Source organism: Morone saxatilis, unplaced genomic scaffold (genome assembly GCF_004916995.1).
Source record: "Morone saxatilis isolate NCDOM2014 unplaced genomic scaffold, NCSU_SB_2.0 Contig21, whole genome shotgun sequence".
In the NCBI taxonomy this organism is placed as follows: Eukaryota; Metazoa; Chordata; class Actinopteri; family Moronidae; genus Morone; species Morone saxatilis.
The window spans coordinates 16,400,540-16,419,073 of NW_023339774.1; the positions used below are offsets into that span (position 1 = coordinate 16,400,540).

Sequence of the window (18,534 nt, forward strand, 5' to 3'; positions counted from 1 at the left end):
TAAAAAATATTATGCACTATTATAGATTCAAGTACATAGTTAGTTTAAATTAGCCCAAGTCACTACAACTGTAAAATGCTACTAACACAGTAGTAATATATCGATAGTATAACACCTCTTGTGAATATTTTTACTTTTGACACTTCATTTTGCTAATAATATGTACGTTAACTCAAGTGACATTTTCAATGCAGGTACTTGTAATAGAGTATTTTTATTTCGCAGAATTGCTACTAAAGTAAAGGATCTGAGCACTTCCTCCACCTCTGTAGGCAGTACCTTTCCCTTCCTGAGCAGACGTCTGATCTCCACTCTGTCCAGATGCCAGCCTGGGTTGACCCCGCGGTTATCATGACCGATGCGGATCTTCTCAATGACATCCCCCACATCTTCTAGCTGCACAGAAAAGCAGAAACATCACTAAATTACCAATGTAGTAATACACTGATGGCCTTGTTGTTGTTCTCCACTGGTCCCAAGAGCTTCATGAATGCACTGATTCTACTTATGGCTATAAACTGTTATTGTACCTCAACAATAAACATGTCCTCAGCTCCTCTCTCAAAGTACATCCTCCTCTCCCTCTTGTTGACACAGAGAGACTTCTGCTGGGTGCAAACTGCATTTCGCCCGTACAAAACAATAAAGACATCTGCATCTGTGCCAGCTCCAAACACGTCAGTCGTAAAGATTTTAATCTCATAAGGAACGACTGCAAAGTAAAAAACAAATACAACCAGTTATGTGCATCAAATGGCAAATATATTTCTTCAAGTGTGATGTATAGACTATTGTGCAGTGTCTCAGTGGGGTTTACATGGTGTGTAAAGCTCCGTCTGAAGAGAATTCGGGAAAAGGTCCCTGATAATGGCCCCGTCATCCTCCCCTTTATCCAACCAGCGACCGCAGGGGAAGCGTAGTTTTTGTCCAAGAGACGGGGCATCAATCTCCACCCAGTCAAGGAACCAACCTGCTGATCCTCCTCCTTAAAATTGACACAAATTATCTTGATCACATATGGATCTGTATTCTGACTAATTGCTATCATTCACTGCGCAGGCAGGGAGTCCGTCCTACTGTACCACAGTTGTCGTGTCCAATGCGAAGCTTCTTCAGTGGTCCGATGTCCACAGCTTCCACAATGAACTCATCGGTCATACCCTGCTCAAACTTATTCTTATGAGTCTTTGAAGCCTTCAGGTTAATTATCCCTGTAAATATGCACATCACAGAGTAATTTAATGATTTAAATACCTGATGCACACAGATAAAAATGTGGTATGACAGTCTGAAGGATTACCTGTGTCATCCTTGGTGCCGTACAGGATCATAAAGACATTAGCATCAGTTCCTGCATACTTTTTGTCACCGGTTTTTATCCTAATTGTGTATGTTGTTGACATGGCTGTAATAAAAAGAAACATTTTTTTAAGCTTAATTTCTTCAGCAGAGTGTTTCTCTCTTCCTCAGGGCAGCCATAATGGTGCTCTCACCTTTCTGCTCCAGACCAAGTGTGGCTTCAGAGTCTTCCTCATCATCATCATCCCCTTTCCTCATAAAGGCCTCGTCCACAGGAACCAGTTCCCTGGCAAGCTGTCCATCATCCTCATCAATAGCCAGCCAGCGTTTACAAGGGAAAAAGTACCTAAAACACAATATATATACAGTATATTGTGCAGTGTACAATCTGCATAGTAACAATACAGTAATCTCAGTTTAGTCTCTGTTTAGGACTGTCAAAAATTACCATGTGCAAAAATAATGCTCCAAAAAAGGCCATCTCTACTTAGATTGATCCTAAGTCTACACAGACGGGCAGTCACTTAAACAGAGTACCATTTCACACCACCAAGTGGCGCTCTACATACATTTTATGTGTAAAGGTTCTAAAGGATGATGATGTTTTGTGAAACCTGTGGCATTGATTTGTTGTCTAGAAATGACTCAGCAAGATGTAAATAACTTATCTCTGAAATAAATGAATAAATAAATTGTGGATTTGGATAAAGATGCAGTTACACATCTGAATTAAAGTGCTGATAGATCATCATCATAACTTACGTGCTGTCATCTTTGTTGTCTACAATTTCGACTCTGTCCAAAAACCAGCCAGCACTGGCCTGGCTGTTGTCATGTCGAATCCTCAGTTTCTTCAGCATCCCCAGGTCGACCGCTGTGATGTTGAAAACATCCTCCTAGGTCACATGTGAACAAGCCAGTGACAAAGGGTCAAGAAATGCCACAGGACTTAGGTTAGCAGTCCATGAGAACCTCATTACTTATTTATTTGATCTGTATTTAACCTGCATGGCTCTTTCCAACATTTGTTTGACAACAGAAACATATCCAGTAAGCAGTATCATTGATAAAAATAATGAGCATGTAGAACACACCAAGTCAGACAAATACATCTACAATACATACGAAATGACAAACAGTGGAAGAAGGAAGCTTGAAGAGAAGTCGTTGTTATATGTTAGGTACTCAATTAAGTTGCACAATCATGGGCAGTACTAGAAATTCTGTGCTCAATAAATAAATACATGACAGTAAATATAATCACTGGCATTTTGCAGGGCCCCTAGCAGCACCTCTAATGCTCAAAAATTGACACTTTACAGGTTTTACAGAGATTTGGATTTGACCTTTGGACAGAGCCAAGATTTGATCCACTCTTTATGTTAAGCTAAGCGTCTCCTGGCTCTAGCCTCATATTTATCAGTCAGACATGAGAGTGATATGAATCTTGTCATCAAAGTCTCTGCAAGAAACTGAGTATTTGAGTACCCTATCTCCCAAAATGTCTCGACTATTCCTGATAGACAACGTTTATATCAGCTCTCAGATTATCAAATGAGCACATCTAGAACTGAAAGAAAACATAGCCTACCTGGCCTTTTTCAAATTTGTTCAGGTTGTTTGACTTCCTGAGCCGTCTCTCTCCCGTGTCCCCAATCTCTCCATAGATATTGATGTAAACATTGGCATCAGTCCCCGCACCCCACATAGTCCCGGTAAACACATGAACCTCATATGAGTTCACTGAGAGGAAAACAAAGTTAGATTAGTGACATTTCAATATTGCACCTAATGACATTTGCCTAATTCAACATTAAATCAAAATGTCACAATTAAAACAAAATATCTAGCATGTGGAAGCAAATAACCATGGTTCAACACATTACATTCATGCTCTACCTACCCTCCAGGTCTTCGTTGTCCTCAGTCAGCAGTTCAACCACAATCTCCCCATCCTCCTCATCCCTGGCCAGCCAGCGGTTACAGGGGAAATTAAATGTCTCCACAACTTCCTGCAGCTCCTCAATGATCTCCACCTCCTCCTCTTCTTCTTTCTTCTTCTTTTTCTTGTCCTTCTTCTTGTCTTTCTTGGGTTCCTCCTTCTTCACCTCAACCTGCACCATAGCCATCGTCTGCCACTTGATGTTCACTGTCTCCAGGTACCAGCCATCTCCGATACCCTTCCCATCGTGGTAGATGCGTATCTTGTAGATCTTACCGACATCTAGAGCCTCGATCTGGGTTGTAGTTATGAAACAGTGGTCAAACCAGCAACTTAAATCTCCTACATACGTCGACATAAGACAACACGGGCTTTTATACAGACCTTGAAGATCTCAGTGGTGCCACGCTCAAAGTTGTTGGAGCGACTCTTAAGAGCGAGAACTTCAGTTTTTCCTTCATCTCCATAGATTTGACAGAAGACATTGGCATTGGTGCCACCTGCACGCACGTCCCCTGTGTCCACTGTTACTTCATAGTTGATCACTGTATTATGACAGGAAGAAGGATTATGTAGAGCAGAACAATGCACTTTAACTCTTTTATCACTGTTACTGTGATTAAAATGATGAATTCTGACTGTGGAGTACTTTTCATGTTGTTGTTATTTACATTTTTCAATGTCCAAGATCTCACTGGGATAGATCTCAACCTCCACTTTCCCATCAGCCTCATCTTTGCAGAGCCAGCGGTGGCATGGGAACATGTACTCCAGCCCATGAACCGGTACAGAGATCTGCACACTGTCCAGAAACCATCCAGCCCGCAAGCCCTCATTAGTGTGACCAATCAGGAGACGGTTGATCTGCAAATACAGAGGACATAAGAGGATAAAACAGAATTAGGAAACATCCATAAACTCTGTGTAGTGTAAAGTGTGTGTGACTTGCCTGTCCAATGTCAAAGGTGTCCAAGATAAAGATGTCAGTGCGTCCCGTCTCAAAGTAGTTCCTGAGGTCGTTGTCGGAAACTGCCAGTATCGTCTTGTTGGTGTCACCCTTCTCCCCATACAGCTTGACAAACACCCTGGAGTCCGAGCTGGCCCCATTCACACTACCCGTCTTGATTGCTATGTGGTAGCCGACATCTAAGGAAGATGGAAATTATTGTTATACACATTAAAGTTATTATACAAGCATTAAAAGCGTTCATTTGTTTAACCTATTCTTGGTTTAAAGTTGTCTTTATGCACTCACTAAAGAGACGCAGGCCGTCTCCAGCTGGAACTAGCTCACGTACGATCTGTCCATCATCCTCGTTACGGTCCAACCACCTGAAGAAACACACAAATGACACAGATAAATTTAATCCTAGAGCAGTAAAACAAAGGATGAGGTCAAACTTGAAAGAAGATAAAATGTTAATTTAAATCTTAATTTATTTATTCTGGCAAAATGGCGAGATTGACAGAATCTCTCAAATTCAAGAAACTATTCTTCTAGACCAGAAGCTAAAAACATGGAAAATATTCAGTTTACACAAGGAATAGGGGAGAAATGTTCAGTCCCAAACATTAAAATACATTGGCTGGAGCATTATGACAATTACATTTTCCATTTTCCATTTTCCATTTTACAGTTCTTATCTAATGTATGAGCTCCCATTTTAAACCACTAAACATCTTGAACAGCTTAAGCTTGAGGAAATTAAATCACCATTCCCCTCAAGATGAATGCGATTAATCTGGGGGGAAAAACTAAATCCGAACACAACCAGTACAAGTAACACAAAACACTCAAAACATTGTTTTGCATTTCACTTTTTTTTATAGGACAGACATACAGACAGGAAGAGCCTCTTTCCAGATGTAACACTGCACCTCAGCCTTGCGGTTTGGCTCGAGTTACTGCAGGAGAGAGCTGGCTGACCACTGTGCATTTAGTGCCTATTTGTAGTGGCAAACTCATCCATCAGCTGCCTAACGACTTAAGCACATGCCATTGGAGAACTAGTGAACATAAGCGTGGACAATTTAGTCCAGCTGGTTGGTATTTTGGTGAGTTACAGAGCAGTTAGAGAATTAAAAAGAAAATTCTACACTAAAAATGATAAGAAATTGTGCATAAACATACAGACATTTTCTCCTTTATAGAAATAGTTAGACATTTTGGGAAATACCCTTCTATGCTTTCTTAGAGTTCGATGACAATACTGATACCACTCTTATGTCTGTACAGTAAATAAGAAGCTACAGTCAGCAGCAGGTTATCATGGCTTGGCATAAAGACTGGAAGGAAGGAAAGAGTTTGCTTGGCTGTGTCCAAAGTTTAAGAAATCTGCCTGCCAATAACATCTAATTTTGTTTAATCTGTACAAAAGCTGAAGAAAATGGCAATTTCTTTTACTTCGGACGGTCTTTGGCAAGCCAGGCTCACAGCCGGTGAATAGCCTTTATGCTAATATAGGTTAATTGTCTCCCTGCAGATATGGGAAGACGGTGGAGTTAACCAGCAATGACTACACCAATAAATATTCTGGCACATAACACACTGCAAAACCACACATTTTAATTCAACAAACAAGATGTATGATTCTGATTAGAGAACTTTAGAGGTGCTGGTAAGTGCATTCTTTACCTTTGGAGCCAGGCTAGCTGTTTCCCCCTGCTTCCAGTCTTTAGCTAAGCTAAGCTAACAGTCGCCTGGCTGCAGCTTCATATTTAGTGTACAGACATGTAGTGATTGTATTGCTTAGAGCACATGACTGTATTTCCTAAAATGTCCAACTCTTCCTTTAAAGTCACAAGTAAAGTATTATTGCCTTGCCTGAAACAGGGGAACTCAATGGCCATAGTCTCTGGCTGGCCCTCCTCCCTGACCATCACCTTATCAAGGAACCAACCACAGCCCCCACCGCGGCCATCATGACCAACACGCACTCTGCGCACCTGGCCCAAGTACACGGCCTCAATGAGGAACTCATCATGCTGAGAGAAGACAGAGAGAACACCGGTTCTTGCTTGCAGTGCAACATTTATTTATTATCTGCTTTTTTGTGTGTTAATGATGTACTCACATTGCCTTTTTCAAATTTGTTGACATTATTTTTGCTCATAATCATGAGTCGCTCCCCTGTGTCGCCCAGGTCACCGATAATATTGAGGAAGACGCTGGCATCAGTACCACTGCCGCTAACATTGCCTGTGCAGATGGTAACGCGATACTTTATCACTGAAAAAGGAAACAGAGAGGGACACTCACATTATGTCATGATCATTGTAAATGTACTTGATACTACTGACTGTTAACATTGAGTGATGAACATTGATATTTGCTGTGACTTTCCATTAAAAAACTTGAGTGTATTGAGGATCAACTGAGCAAATTGCCATGTTTTTCTTACAGAGCAGCGGCTCATCGATTAACGCCCCAGTAGCTGGAAGCTCCCTGGCGATCTCATTGTCGTCTTCATTGATGTCCAGCCAACGGCCGCATTGGAAAGAATATTTCTCCATTGTCAGGGTCTTAAGCAAAGTGACCTACAGAAAATCACAAACCTCATGTGTCATTACATAACGTCATGTTCTGGTTTGTGATTTAACCTGTAGACAAATGAAGACTGCAAAAGTTTGATTTTCTTCCTGTGAAACCTTTTGCATTGCAGCTTCATTTACACATAGTCTCTCTTCTCTATTTCTGAGATCAGGTGCAAGATTAAACTCTAATTCAGTAACTTAGTGCTAAGAGGGGACATAATACAACAGACTTAACAGCTTGCATTGACAAGTCAGACAGACAGAGCAACGGGTCTCACCCTCGCTAAGTGCCAGCCAGAGAATGGGTGTCTCTTCTCATGCCAGATGCGCAGTTTCAGCAGTCTTCCTATATCTGGCATTTCAATCTACAGTGATGCCAAAAAATGTAGTGAGAACTTAACAGTGGAAAAAGCTGTAATATGCCCAGTTTAGCAGACGATCCAGGGCTTACCACAAATTTATCGAGCTGGGCCTGTTCAAAACTGTCTGAGTTGTTTTCCAGTTTGATCTCATCAGACTTGCCCTTCTCTCCATAGATCTGCAGAAACACCTGGGCATCTGTCCCTGCCCCCTTCACATCCGATGTCCAAATCCACAGGGACCATGGGTACTCTGAGGTAGAAGAAGATTAGATTTTGATATTAATGTAAGGGAGCCTTAATCAGAAGTCAACATGTTTCCAGAATCAGGTATAATTCAATAAAATTCAACTTGAATTATGTTTCAGTAAAAAGAATTTGTGTGTTTTGCTTTTCTTTCACTAAGCAGAGATATGGAAGTTGAATAAAGTCACCCACTCTTCTGTTTTTTCTGCCTGAGGGAGACCATCTCGTACAGCTCCCTCTCAATCAGTCCATCCCCCTCGTCCTCGTCCAGCCACATCCCGCACGGAAACGTCTGCTCAGTGCCCGTGAACGGACAGTATATCACCACCTAGAAGGGAAATGGATGCTTGTTATGTGAATGAACACTTTGAGAATCACTCTGTTACCAAAAACAGATGTGAAGTACCTTTTCACAGTACCATCCAGCACCCACAGCCCCATTATCGTGCCCGATGGTGACCCTGCTGAGAGGGCTGATCAGTTCGCAAATCTCCACGTTGAAAATGTCGATGAGACCACGCTCGAAAGCACCACCCTCTAGGAAGATTTTGCCGCTGTTCTTTAAGCCCTTGGTGCCGTGCATGACCATGTGGATCTTAGAGTTGGTGCCTGCACCCCTCACATCTCCAGTCATCACTTGTACATTGTATACAATTCCTAAGTAGATGCAGGAAAAATGCAAATTTATATATTAAACAATACATTAAAATATATCAAAATGAAATTAAAATTACATTTTTTTCTAAGAAATCAGCATATATATATCCTTTGAATTTTTGTCTGGTGTTGTTTGGTCAGTGTTACCAAGAAGAATACATTTAAGTTTTATTATTTTCTGCAATGACAGCATCCCTTACATTACTGTTCTCCATGGGGCTTTTTGGTTCAAATAGATGTCAATACTGTAATATAACTGGTCCAATATAGTACATGAAAAATAGTTCAACTTTGTGACTCTGCCCACCCATGATAGAGAAACAGCCAACGGTAGCTAGACCCCCTCTTTTCTATCGAAGGTAACTAAAAGCTAATATCTAGTGGAAATCAGTGCTAACATTAGCAAGGTAGTCTAGATTCCACTTTGAAATACACATTTAACAACACAATGGGTCCTCATATATAACCAACACTATTTGCACAGTAGCTGCAGTCTAATTTTTAATTTTTAGATTTCCTAACAAAAAAACTGGAGGATTCGAATATAATGAAATCTTGTGTGTCTTGTTTTGTTCTCACCCATTGGTTGAATGGATCCAACCAACACATCCCTCTGTATTTTGCCATCATCTTCATCCATGGCAAACCAGCGATTAACTGGGAACTCATACACTTCTTTATTCCCCATGTCATCAATTACCACCTAGAGAGAAACAGTATGTATGATCATGAGTGTTTTTAATGCATGTGTGCACATCTGTAAAGATAATGTATGCATGATAGATTGTACAAGCCTTATCTAGAAACCATCCAGCTGAGGAGCCTCTGTTGTTGTGGCCAATGGTGATTTTCCTCAGCCTTCCCAGGTTTGGTGACTCTATTGTAAACTTGTCCTCTGATCCGCGTTCAAAGTTGTCTTTGTCACTGTCCAGTCGTCTCTCTCCTTTCATAAGAAACAAAGTATTTTTGAATAGGAATCAAACACATTGAAATTCCAGTGATGACATAGCTACAGTGATCACAGTAACAATAAATAAATGAAAAAATGTACTACTTTTCTCTTTTTATAACACTGTCAATTTGCTGTTTTGGTTTGTCAATCATAAAAAATAAGTAAGTTGTCTCTTTGGTCGCTTGGAAATTATTATTATTTTTTACTATGTGGTTTATTAATTATTAGAAAAATCATTATGAAAAAAATCATTGGCCCTACCTGTGTCACCATTCTCTCCAAAGATGTTTAGGAAGACATCAGCATCAGTTCCACTTCCCTTCATGTCAGCAGTGAACACGCTCACTATGTATTTATTTACTGCAAATCATGAAACAGGAAATCAAGAATACAGTAATTTATATAAACAAGGCAACAGAAAGGCAAACAGAGTAGTAAAGGCTGATTATTTGCATCTTTCAGAACCAATTTTCTGCATAGATGAGTTACACAGTTAGCAGCACTATGTAATTAGTTGGACTTTCCTATTGTCATTACGCAGGTTCCTTGCTAATCCACACTCTGATGGTTTCCAGGTTAAATATTCATAACAGTGTGTGTGTGTGTGTGTTGTGTGAGTTCCAGCCATACTGCTCTGACCACTCCCTCACAGCTTGGTGTCCTCATATCTTTATCTGAGCCTTGGCTTCACGACGCTCTGCTTGATTGACTGCAGGCACCAAGATGTTAGATCACATTGCAACAGAGGGTACATGGGCTGGTTTACCCGAGGATTACACTCTGATGGAATTCAATTACAACCTGAAACAGTAGGAAGATCTGTAGACCATCAGACACCTTTGTGGACAACTGACCACACACACAGTACACACACTGTCAAGTCTTCTGTTCATCTGTGGCGGCATTATTTCAAAATATATCTTTCTATGTGGCTCATTCATTAGATTGGAGAACAAACATGTAACAGCTTACATTTTTCAATGAGAAAAAAACAGTATCAACAGAGCCAAATTAAAAGTGATATTATTAGAGCTCTTGGACTGTCTGATTAGCTGTGAGCTGTCAAGGCTTTCATATATTTTATTTTATACTGACTTTTCAACAAAACTACAGTCTATCTGTTTTCAAATCCAGTGGTTTCTCTAAAATGTAGTGGAGGTATATGGAATTTCAATCAACTGTTATTTTGTTTTAACCTTTGTGAACCTTTGTGTCTGCTTTGTATTATGTGTTTGTCCCAGAGTGACCTACATTTTGGGACATCCATGGGGTTCAAGCTGCCCAGCAGGTCCCTGACAAACAGGTTGTCACCCTCCTCCCGACTCAGCCAGTTGTTGCAGGCGAAATAGAAGCGCAGATGGGGCCGGTTCATGTCGGTCACCACCACCCTGTCCAAGAACCAGCTGGCGTTCATCCCCGTGTTATCATGCTCGATCCTGGGGAGTCAACCGTCATAGTGTGACATGAATTCACCCTGCAGGCAGGTAATCACAAATGAGCTTGCCACATCACATGCACCCATGACTTTGTTTTTTCTGCAGTGGCAAATACGTAACAACAGAGACTATTGTTTTTTTGTGGTTCAGACATGGAAAATATCATGACAACTGAATATGGGGTAGAATAACTGAACTGAACAACTTTTCAAGACAACAGACTGTCATACAACATAGGTTTCAGAGCTGGAGTCAAACCAGTGGCCGTGCAGTTGCAGGCTATATGTCTTAGATCACTCGCCCTCAGGACAACACAGTTTCTCTTGGATAGCAATGAACATTAAACATTAACTGAGTTCTTTTTACAATTAGGTTATTTACTCTCACAGACTTCAGTGCAGTACTTTAGTAATAACCTGTACAACACATTATGCATTATTGTGCTATTATTGCTATTACTGTCATAGAAAGTGTGGAAAACTATTTTGGGGGCATTTTATGTCTTTACTACCAAGGCAGTAGAGAAATGACAGTCAAAGGAGAAAAGAGATGGAGAAGGACATTCAACAAGGGCCTTCCACTGGATTTAAACCAGGGACCCACAGTGAGTCGTAGAAATGGAAATTTCAAATACTCACTTTTTACAACATTTCATCTCCAGAACCTGAGCAATGTGTAGAATTTGAAGAAATCTAGCTGATGATATGACACACAGATGAACTGAAGTCTCAAAACAGCTGCAAAAACTTTTGCTCCAAAACTGTAACACTCAAAACAGCTGCTTGCCAGCTCTGACACAATAATCCAGACACCTGCAGACTCCTATTAATGCGCTCAGTTTATGAGTAGCTGCCATGTAAAATGTTGACAGATGAACATATAAATTACTACATGCTCCTATAACCTTCAACACCTGTTGCTAATTTTGTTTCAGGATCACTGCAGTTTAACATAAGTAGAAAAGTCTGCACTCCTTTTTCAGCATTAGAAATGATCCGTTTCTAGGTCAGTAAACTGAAATGTGCTTGGGGAGTGAAAAGTCTTGCTAGTAGTTGGAAGTTGTAGTTTGATAATACAATTGCAACTCAAGGTCCACTTACTAGCAACACTTCTAAAGTTCTTAATTTTCTGAGGCATAGTGCAGCCTCTCTCCACTTTTTGCACTCAGTGACTTTTAAATGTATCCTGCTGCCTCATTTCACAGTTCATGTCTGCTGGCTGTGATGTAACTCAGCCTCCTCTGGAGTAAGACACTAACTCCCAACAACAGATGGGGCTTAACCTTCTGTCACTGGATGAAATCCTTTGATGGCCAGTGGAACAGCTGGAAAATAAGTGAGAAATGTTCCTGTGAGATCCTCTCTGTAAGCTGCTGTTATCCTGTGTGAGGTACACTTAACTATGAAGCATAAGCTGTGATGTTGTCAGTGACCTGTAGCTGTGCATTCTGGGTATCTGTTGCAGCCATGCGAACACCAAAGGGACATTATGGACATATATGTCAACTGTGGGGTCACATTACTTTTAATTTGCTGTACAGTACCTCAGCTTCTTCAGAGGCCCCACGTTGTGTGTTTTGATACGGAAAACATCAGTCTTATTCTTCTCAAATGCAGTTCGGCTTCTGTAAATGGAGGAAACATGGAAATAGTAAGAATTTGGGAGATGCATTGAGTGTGTGTGTATAAGAGAGAAAGAGAAAGATGCTCTATTTTTATCGAGAGAGAGAGAGAGAGAGAGAGAGAGAGAGAGAGAGAGAGAGTATGGAGGTTGAAAAAACACAGTTGAGACAGTGAAATGAACAGAACTCTGGAATGGTAAATTTTATCTCCTTGATCTGGCTTAGCGTACCCTGGTGGTCTCATGGCAGTGGTATAATCTGAAACCTCCTAAAGGCTCGGCCACTTCAACGCTCCCTCCTCCACCTCCACCACCTCCTCCTCCTCCTCCTCCTCCTCACGTTCTTCTACCCCTCACAGAGACTAACTGGGCCCGTGTGCACAGAGGAGCCCCTCTGCCAACCACAGCGAATCAGACACCCTCTTTTTCATTAACAGAGAATGCCTGCCTTTGTCTCTGACCCACATCTCCATCTGTCCTCCTCTCCCTACAATATTCAACCCACAGACAATGCCAAGGCTCCCATAATTAAGGTGCACGGTGTCATATACTGTAAAAAAGACTGTCAAGAATGAAATACTGTTCAACACACATGAATGCATGCCCTTGTTCTCTGCTGCTTCTTATCACCTGTAAGAGAATGACGGGGAGACACAAATTATGTGAAAAAGCAAACTCAATGCAGACTTTGGAATTCATGCAATTTGAATTTGTTAGAATCACACTGAATTTCCAAAGAGTTGCATTTTTAATCTGCCTCAACTGTTCAATTGGGCAAATATACTTGGAGACATAGCAGCCCTCCCTTACCTGTATCATGTTATATAGTTTGAATTGATCATTACACAATACAGGCAGGACCTAATATATATTGGAGTAAGGTGAAACTCCTCGCTATGCAGTATGTTTATTAACTTACATGACAAAAGCAACTCATCAACCTCTATGTATAGTATTTCATCAGCTGAGCAACACTACAGCCACACAGCATGGAGATACTGAATACATAGCATGTTGATGCTGTCTGAAGTGGATGAATGAGACTACCACAAGGTGTGGGTGACACAGTCCAGAGTGGCTTACAATAAGTTGGTATATCCTATACGCTGCACAGGTAATCCTATCTGTCAATCAATGTGTGCAGAGATAAAGGGAGCCTGCTGCTGATAAGATCCCCTGAGAGTCATTTGATCATCCACATAAATGACATCGTGGTCTTCTTTCATTTGCCTCTGAATGAAAAAGAAGACCGGCCATGTCACATAGTTACTCCTTACTCCAGATATTCTGTGTCCGATACTTTATACGACTGTATAGAAGAGAGATTCCTGCACCACAACCAAACCTCTGTTATGAACAAGTGCTGCTTCTCTGACAACAGATTTTTGAGTTTCAGGTTGATATGGTTTTGACAAACAAAAAGATGTTCGGTGTGCAAATTGATTTAGTCTTGATTCAAGGCATCGGGTTAATGTTGAGCAGGAATTATCTCTCATACAGTGTTATATGCACAATACAACCCAACACAAGGACAGAATCATAACCATCCTTTAGCAGACTGATTAGAAAATACCTCTTTTCTGTGCTGAAGGATCAAAGAGGAATAGAAAAGATCAAAAGTTAACAGCTGATATTGAAAACGTGTTAAACTACTAAGCTTACTGATTGTGCATTATGCATTGAAACAGAATGAAATCCTACTGAATCAAAGGTACAGCATTACACATTAAACCTGATATGATGAAGTGCAAACAAATCACTGAGTCACTGAGACTTGATTTAGAGTCTTAAAGACAGCATATTAATAAAAGTATACTATAATTCAATTACATCAACATAAACCCTTTAAACTCACTTGCTTGCTAGGTGAACCTTTGGCGTGACGCCAAAGTCTCCGAAAAGGGTAACAAACACATTAGCATCTGTTCCGGCCCCCTTTACATCACCAGTGATAGTGACCACCTCGTACACTGAAAGAGAGAGGAGAAAGGAGATTAGAAGAAGGACAGAGGAAGATGTGCGCAGTGTTCACATCACCATTCTGAATTAATGAGAGCAAGTACGGGGAATAAATTCTGCCTAACAAGGTCTTGATAATTAAAAAAGTAAAACCTGAAATAAAAAGGACAAACACAAAGTCACATCCTCAGACAGTGTCCAATAATCTATAAACATCAGGTAGCATTGTGTTTCCTTCCATGCACGGTTGCCAGGGAATTCAATGCGGCGAATCTGCAGAGAATCCATGTCTGGTGTCATACACCAGCCAAGCTTCTCTCACATTTCACAAATGTGTCTCTTCATCTGACCAGGCCACTGAGTTGATGGGAAGGTAAACAGGATGAAAACTCAGCAGTCTCAGGACATTAAGGCAGCGTTTCCCAAATTTTTTATCTGGGGACACGCTAAAAACCATGATGACGCACTTCACAGTGAGAGCAAATTGGTGCATAAATGAACACTCCTGACTATTTTTACTGCTATATCGGCATGACGTTATATTTGCTTGAACAGGTAAAGCAGCTATTTTGAAGAGATATACAGGTTTGATAAATCACAACTTCATCTTCAGTAAAACAATGTACACATTTTAAATACTTTATAAATGAGACAAAATAAGAGCATTTAGTTTAACAGGCTTTTGTTTTTTCCACACAGTAGTGGTAGTTGAGTAGTAGAGAGCCCTTCTCCTTCTTACAGAATGTACGTCACTTTATAAACGAAATAAATTTAAGTGCATTTACCAGGAGTTAACAATGTCAGTTTCCCATGATCAATACTTTATAAATGAGAAAAAATAACTTCATTTAGCAGGAGGAAGAAATTCTGCAAATGTAACCCAGTCTGTGGGAATCACTGATTTTAGGTGTTTGTATGTAGGAGAGGATGAGAACAGTGTACATATCTGAGGTCACTGTCAATTTACATTTGCAGCCATGCTAGCAGCATGGTTTTATATGGCAGTGTGATTCAGACTGAAAAGGCCCAACAACCATTAGATGATTTCGTCATGAAATTTTGTACAGACATTCATGTCCCATGTATATTGTCATTGTATTAATCAGACCAACTTCTTGTGTGAGTCACTTTTCATTCATTCATTGTCAGCATTAATCCAATGAGCTGATAATGAGTCATAAAAGTATTTTTCTTATTATGTAATTCCCAACACACACTAACGAAGAATTTGTACTTTTTGGAGAGGATTTTAAAAGTCATACCTGCAAACCAGCCTGAGTTTGAGTTACAATAACAACATTAAATCTTCAGTAGGAGATTAGTCAGCGATTGACTGTTGCCTGTGACTCAATAGATTGGCCTATGCACTGGTAATTTTATAGTCCGGCTGCATTACTGTATGTAAACGCAAACTCCCCTCTCCTGTGGTTATGTAAGATAGACGGTATGGGACACCCTTTGGGTCCAATGTAGTCAGACAGAAACAATGGAGAATAACTAGTGTCCAGTCTGAACAGGTAGACTCTGTTAGACTGTAGGGTATCCTGGGTGAACGTTAAGAAAAGGTAGGGTGGTACTGGTAAATATGTATAAAATGTATAGTAGATGATAAATTCAATGAAGCATTCACAGAAAGCAGAGATAGAAGACAGATAGATTACCTAAAAACATCCAGGAGAGAAGGAAAGGAGAAGCAGAGACCTGATAAAGAGCAATTTGACCAAAGTCGATCCGAGACGGAAATGGATACCTAATTAACAGTGAGCAGAGCTATTAAAGTCAGATTAAGGAGAAAGAGGGACACCTGATAAAATCAGATAGATAGTGACCTGGTAAAACTGAGCCGAGATAAACTCCTTGGAGTGTCAGAGACCTGAGTGAGCCAGTGAGGTAAAAAAGACATGTACACAGACAGTATCACTGCTACTGGTGCTAAATATATATATATATATATATAAATATAATTCACCAGCCGCACAAAGATCAGAGGACAAAAGTACATTAACTTTAATCAGCTACTTTATGGTAGACATTATCTGTGGGTAAATATTCTGGAAAATACATTAAAATGACAAATTTTCAGCACTCTCTGTGTCAGCATATTGTGAGGAAATAGATGAAAGACTTCTCATGTGCAATTTCTTTATTCAAAACACCTTTGAATACTGCTGAGTGCTGCATTTTCCATCCATTTATATGCTACTAATTTGCAACAAAAGCACCTTGGTGAAGGTTAAAGATTCCCTCCAGACATGTATTAAGACATATAATCTGCTGGGAACAATAATGTGTCTGACAAATTGGCATCTACTCCTTCTCCCTCATAAAAAATCCTGCTGGATACAAGATGTCTCCTACTTCACTGTGAAGTCTCAGTCTTCTCAGTGTATGTGCACTGGGGGCTTCAAGTTTCTACATCACACTTGTATAAGTTGCAAACTGGACCAGGACTGGATCTTTTAAAATCAGATTTTCAAAGAGCACAGAGAAACTTCCTGCTTTCAGCAGATGCATTATTTGCTACTGCATATAAGATATTGTCAGAAAAACAAAATAAATAAGCTGACAGTAAACATTTTGCAGATACATTCTGTATCAACTAAATGAGACTTTTATTAAAACAATTTTTTTAATTCAGGCGGCATTACATTGCTCTCAAAATCCATTTTCTCTGTAATAGTGACAGTATGACAGGAAAGGAAGGAGATCACATGCACCAAAGGGCCCTGGGCCGCTGCGGTGAAGACGCAGCCTTGATATGTAGAAGAGCTATTGGGGCGACCCATGTTATTTCAAATTAGTCGTATAAATGTAATTTCTTGGAGACAGGGTTGTTAATGGGTATAATTTGAGGATGGACATTCATTCTTGACCTTGGGAAAAGTAGTAGAACAGAATAAAATTAACTTAACGATCCATTTACTGACTCTCGCAGCAGCATTCACCTGCAAAATGCATTAGAAAGCTAATGAAATGGTAGTGAGTAGACCTTTACTGTTAACATAATAATAAATGATTATTAATTCATGACTTTCATTGGATGGCAGTCTAACTCTGTTCCCCTCGAACCAAACCAAATAAAACTATTTGCAGCCTCCTTCAGGGATGTCTGGTCCCCCCTTCCCCCTGTTTGAAAACCTATGATCTACTTTAAGAAAAGCTGCTCTGGCTCCGGGCCCTGCCTCTGGCCCCGGCAGTTCTCCCAGCCCCTGAGACTGGGACGGCACCCAGCACCTGTCTGCCCCAGAGCTTCTGTTTGGCTCCATTCATGTGGAACATAACTGAGGTTTCACCCAAGAACAATCACAGAGGGATTCCCCGGGGTGCTTCCGGCTCGAAGCTGAAGGGAACTGGAGGAAATCTATATTCATAATTTGACCAGTTGGGGCCCTCCAACAGACACATACATTTCTCATGTAACTGAAACTGACCTAAAATACAACAGGTGACCTCTGTCTGCTCTACAGTGTTAAATCCTTACCTTTCTTTTTGTAGTACTCATCCTCATATCCATCAGATGAATCTGTGTGGTAGTCCAGCAACTCATTTTGGTAGATCACAGCATAGTCCACCTGTTTATTTTTTTTTTTACCCTTTTTCTTTTTATCTTCATCACTGTCCGCTGATCCCTTCTTTGCCTTCTTCTTTTTCTTCTTCTTTGAGTCCTCCTCTTCTTCCTGCTCCTCAATCAAGGGCTCCTCGTCATCATCATTGTGAGACTTCTTCTTCTTCTTGCCATCTTTCGACTTCTTATTCTTGGATCCCATCTCCTCCTCGCCCTCTGGATTCTCTGCAGAGGATTTCTTCTTCTTTTTCTTCTTTTCCTCCTTCGCTCCCTCAGTCACTTCCTCTTTGAGCTTCGCTGATTTCTCCTTTTTGGAAGTGGTCTTGGGGTCATTATTGTTCTGCTCACCCTCCTCAGCTTCATTTTCAATCACAGCACCAGCTTCGGCATCATCCTCTGGTTTCTTTTTCTTCTTTTTCACTTTTACTTTTTCTCCCTCTTTTTTCTTCCTCTCTTTCTCTGGGGCCTCCTGATTCTCGGAGCTCTCTGCGCTCTTGTGTTTCCTCCTACTCTTCTCTCCTTTTGTGGTGTCCCCACAGGTCACACCATTGCTTCTCTCCTTTAACTTTGGCTCCGTTTCCTCCACTTCGTCATCCACCTCTTCGGTTTCTTCTGAAGCTGTGGATTTGTTCTGTTTCGACGGCATCTTTTATTCATCCACTTCCCTGGCCTTTAGTTTCGTAAGTGCTGCCTTGAGTTTCTAATAGTGTAAGACAATTAATTTGACCCCTGGCCGTAGGGAGGTTCTGGGATCGCGGGGTTCAGAGCAGCAAGGGTGTGTGCGGCTGCAGGTATACAGACAGGCAGAGGGAGTGATGGCTGCCTGGACGTCTCCTACCTGGGCAATATATGGCCATACAGCCAACACACACCACTCATGAAAAATTACTGTCACCTCAGCACTCACGTGACCCACGGGAGAAAGCCCTGTGAAAAAGGAGCCTTGCACAGAGAACTTATCCTCT

General features: G+C 40.8%; 1 protein-coding gene across 1 annotated transcript in view; it reads right to left on the reverse strand.

The window, feature by feature from the left end:
• LOC118332665 (lipoxygenase homology domain-containing protein 1) overlaps positions 1-18,215 on the reverse strand; it is a 29,874-nt gene extending 11,659 nt beyond the window's left edge. Inside the window, exons 1-27 of the mRNA XM_035668060.1 lie at positions 17,486-18,215; positions 13,901-14,015; positions 11,969-12,049; positions 10,241-10,425; positions 9,251-9,349; positions 8,832-8,980; positions 8,617-8,740; positions 7,787-8,037; positions 7,573-7,708; positions 7,227-7,387; positions 7,054-7,140; positions 6,643-6,778; positions 6,316-6,470; positions 6,066-6,226; positions 4,497-4,573; positions 4,191-4,387; positions 3,913-4,105; positions 3,626-3,786; positions 3,203-3,536; positions 2,891-3,042; positions 2,062-2,195; positions 1,494-1,645; positions 1,301-1,405; positions 1,083-1,211; positions 818-985; positions 531-712; positions 280-396 (exon numbers count right to left, since the gene is read on the reverse strand). Of these exons, the coding sequence (XP_035523953.1) occupies positions 280-396; positions 531-712; positions 818-985; positions 1,083-1,211; positions 1,301-1,405; positions 1,494-1,645; positions 2,062-2,195; positions 2,891-3,042; positions 3,203-3,536; positions 3,626-3,786; positions 3,913-4,105; positions 4,191-4,387; positions 4,497-4,573; positions 6,066-6,226; positions 6,316-6,470; positions 6,643-6,778; positions 7,054-7,140; positions 7,227-7,387; positions 7,573-7,708; positions 7,787-8,037; positions 8,617-8,740; positions 8,832-8,980; positions 9,251-9,349; positions 10,241-10,425; positions 11,969-12,049; positions 13,901-14,015; positions 17,486-18,215 (4,671 nt within the window). The remainder of the gene's footprint in view (positions 1-279; positions 397-530; positions 713-817; positions 986-1,082; positions 1,212-1,300; positions 1,406-1,493; positions 1,646-2,061; positions 2,196-2,890; positions 3,043-3,202; positions 3,537-3,625; positions 3,787-3,912; positions 4,106-4,190; positions 4,388-4,496; positions 4,574-6,065; positions 6,227-6,315; positions 6,471-6,642; positions 6,779-7,053; positions 7,141-7,226; positions 7,388-7,572; positions 7,709-7,786; positions 8,038-8,616; positions 8,741-8,831; positions 8,981-9,250; positions 9,350-10,240; positions 10,426-11,968; positions 12,050-13,900; positions 14,016-17,485) is intronic.
• Between the last annotated feature and the right edge of the window lie 319 nt (positions 18,216-18,534).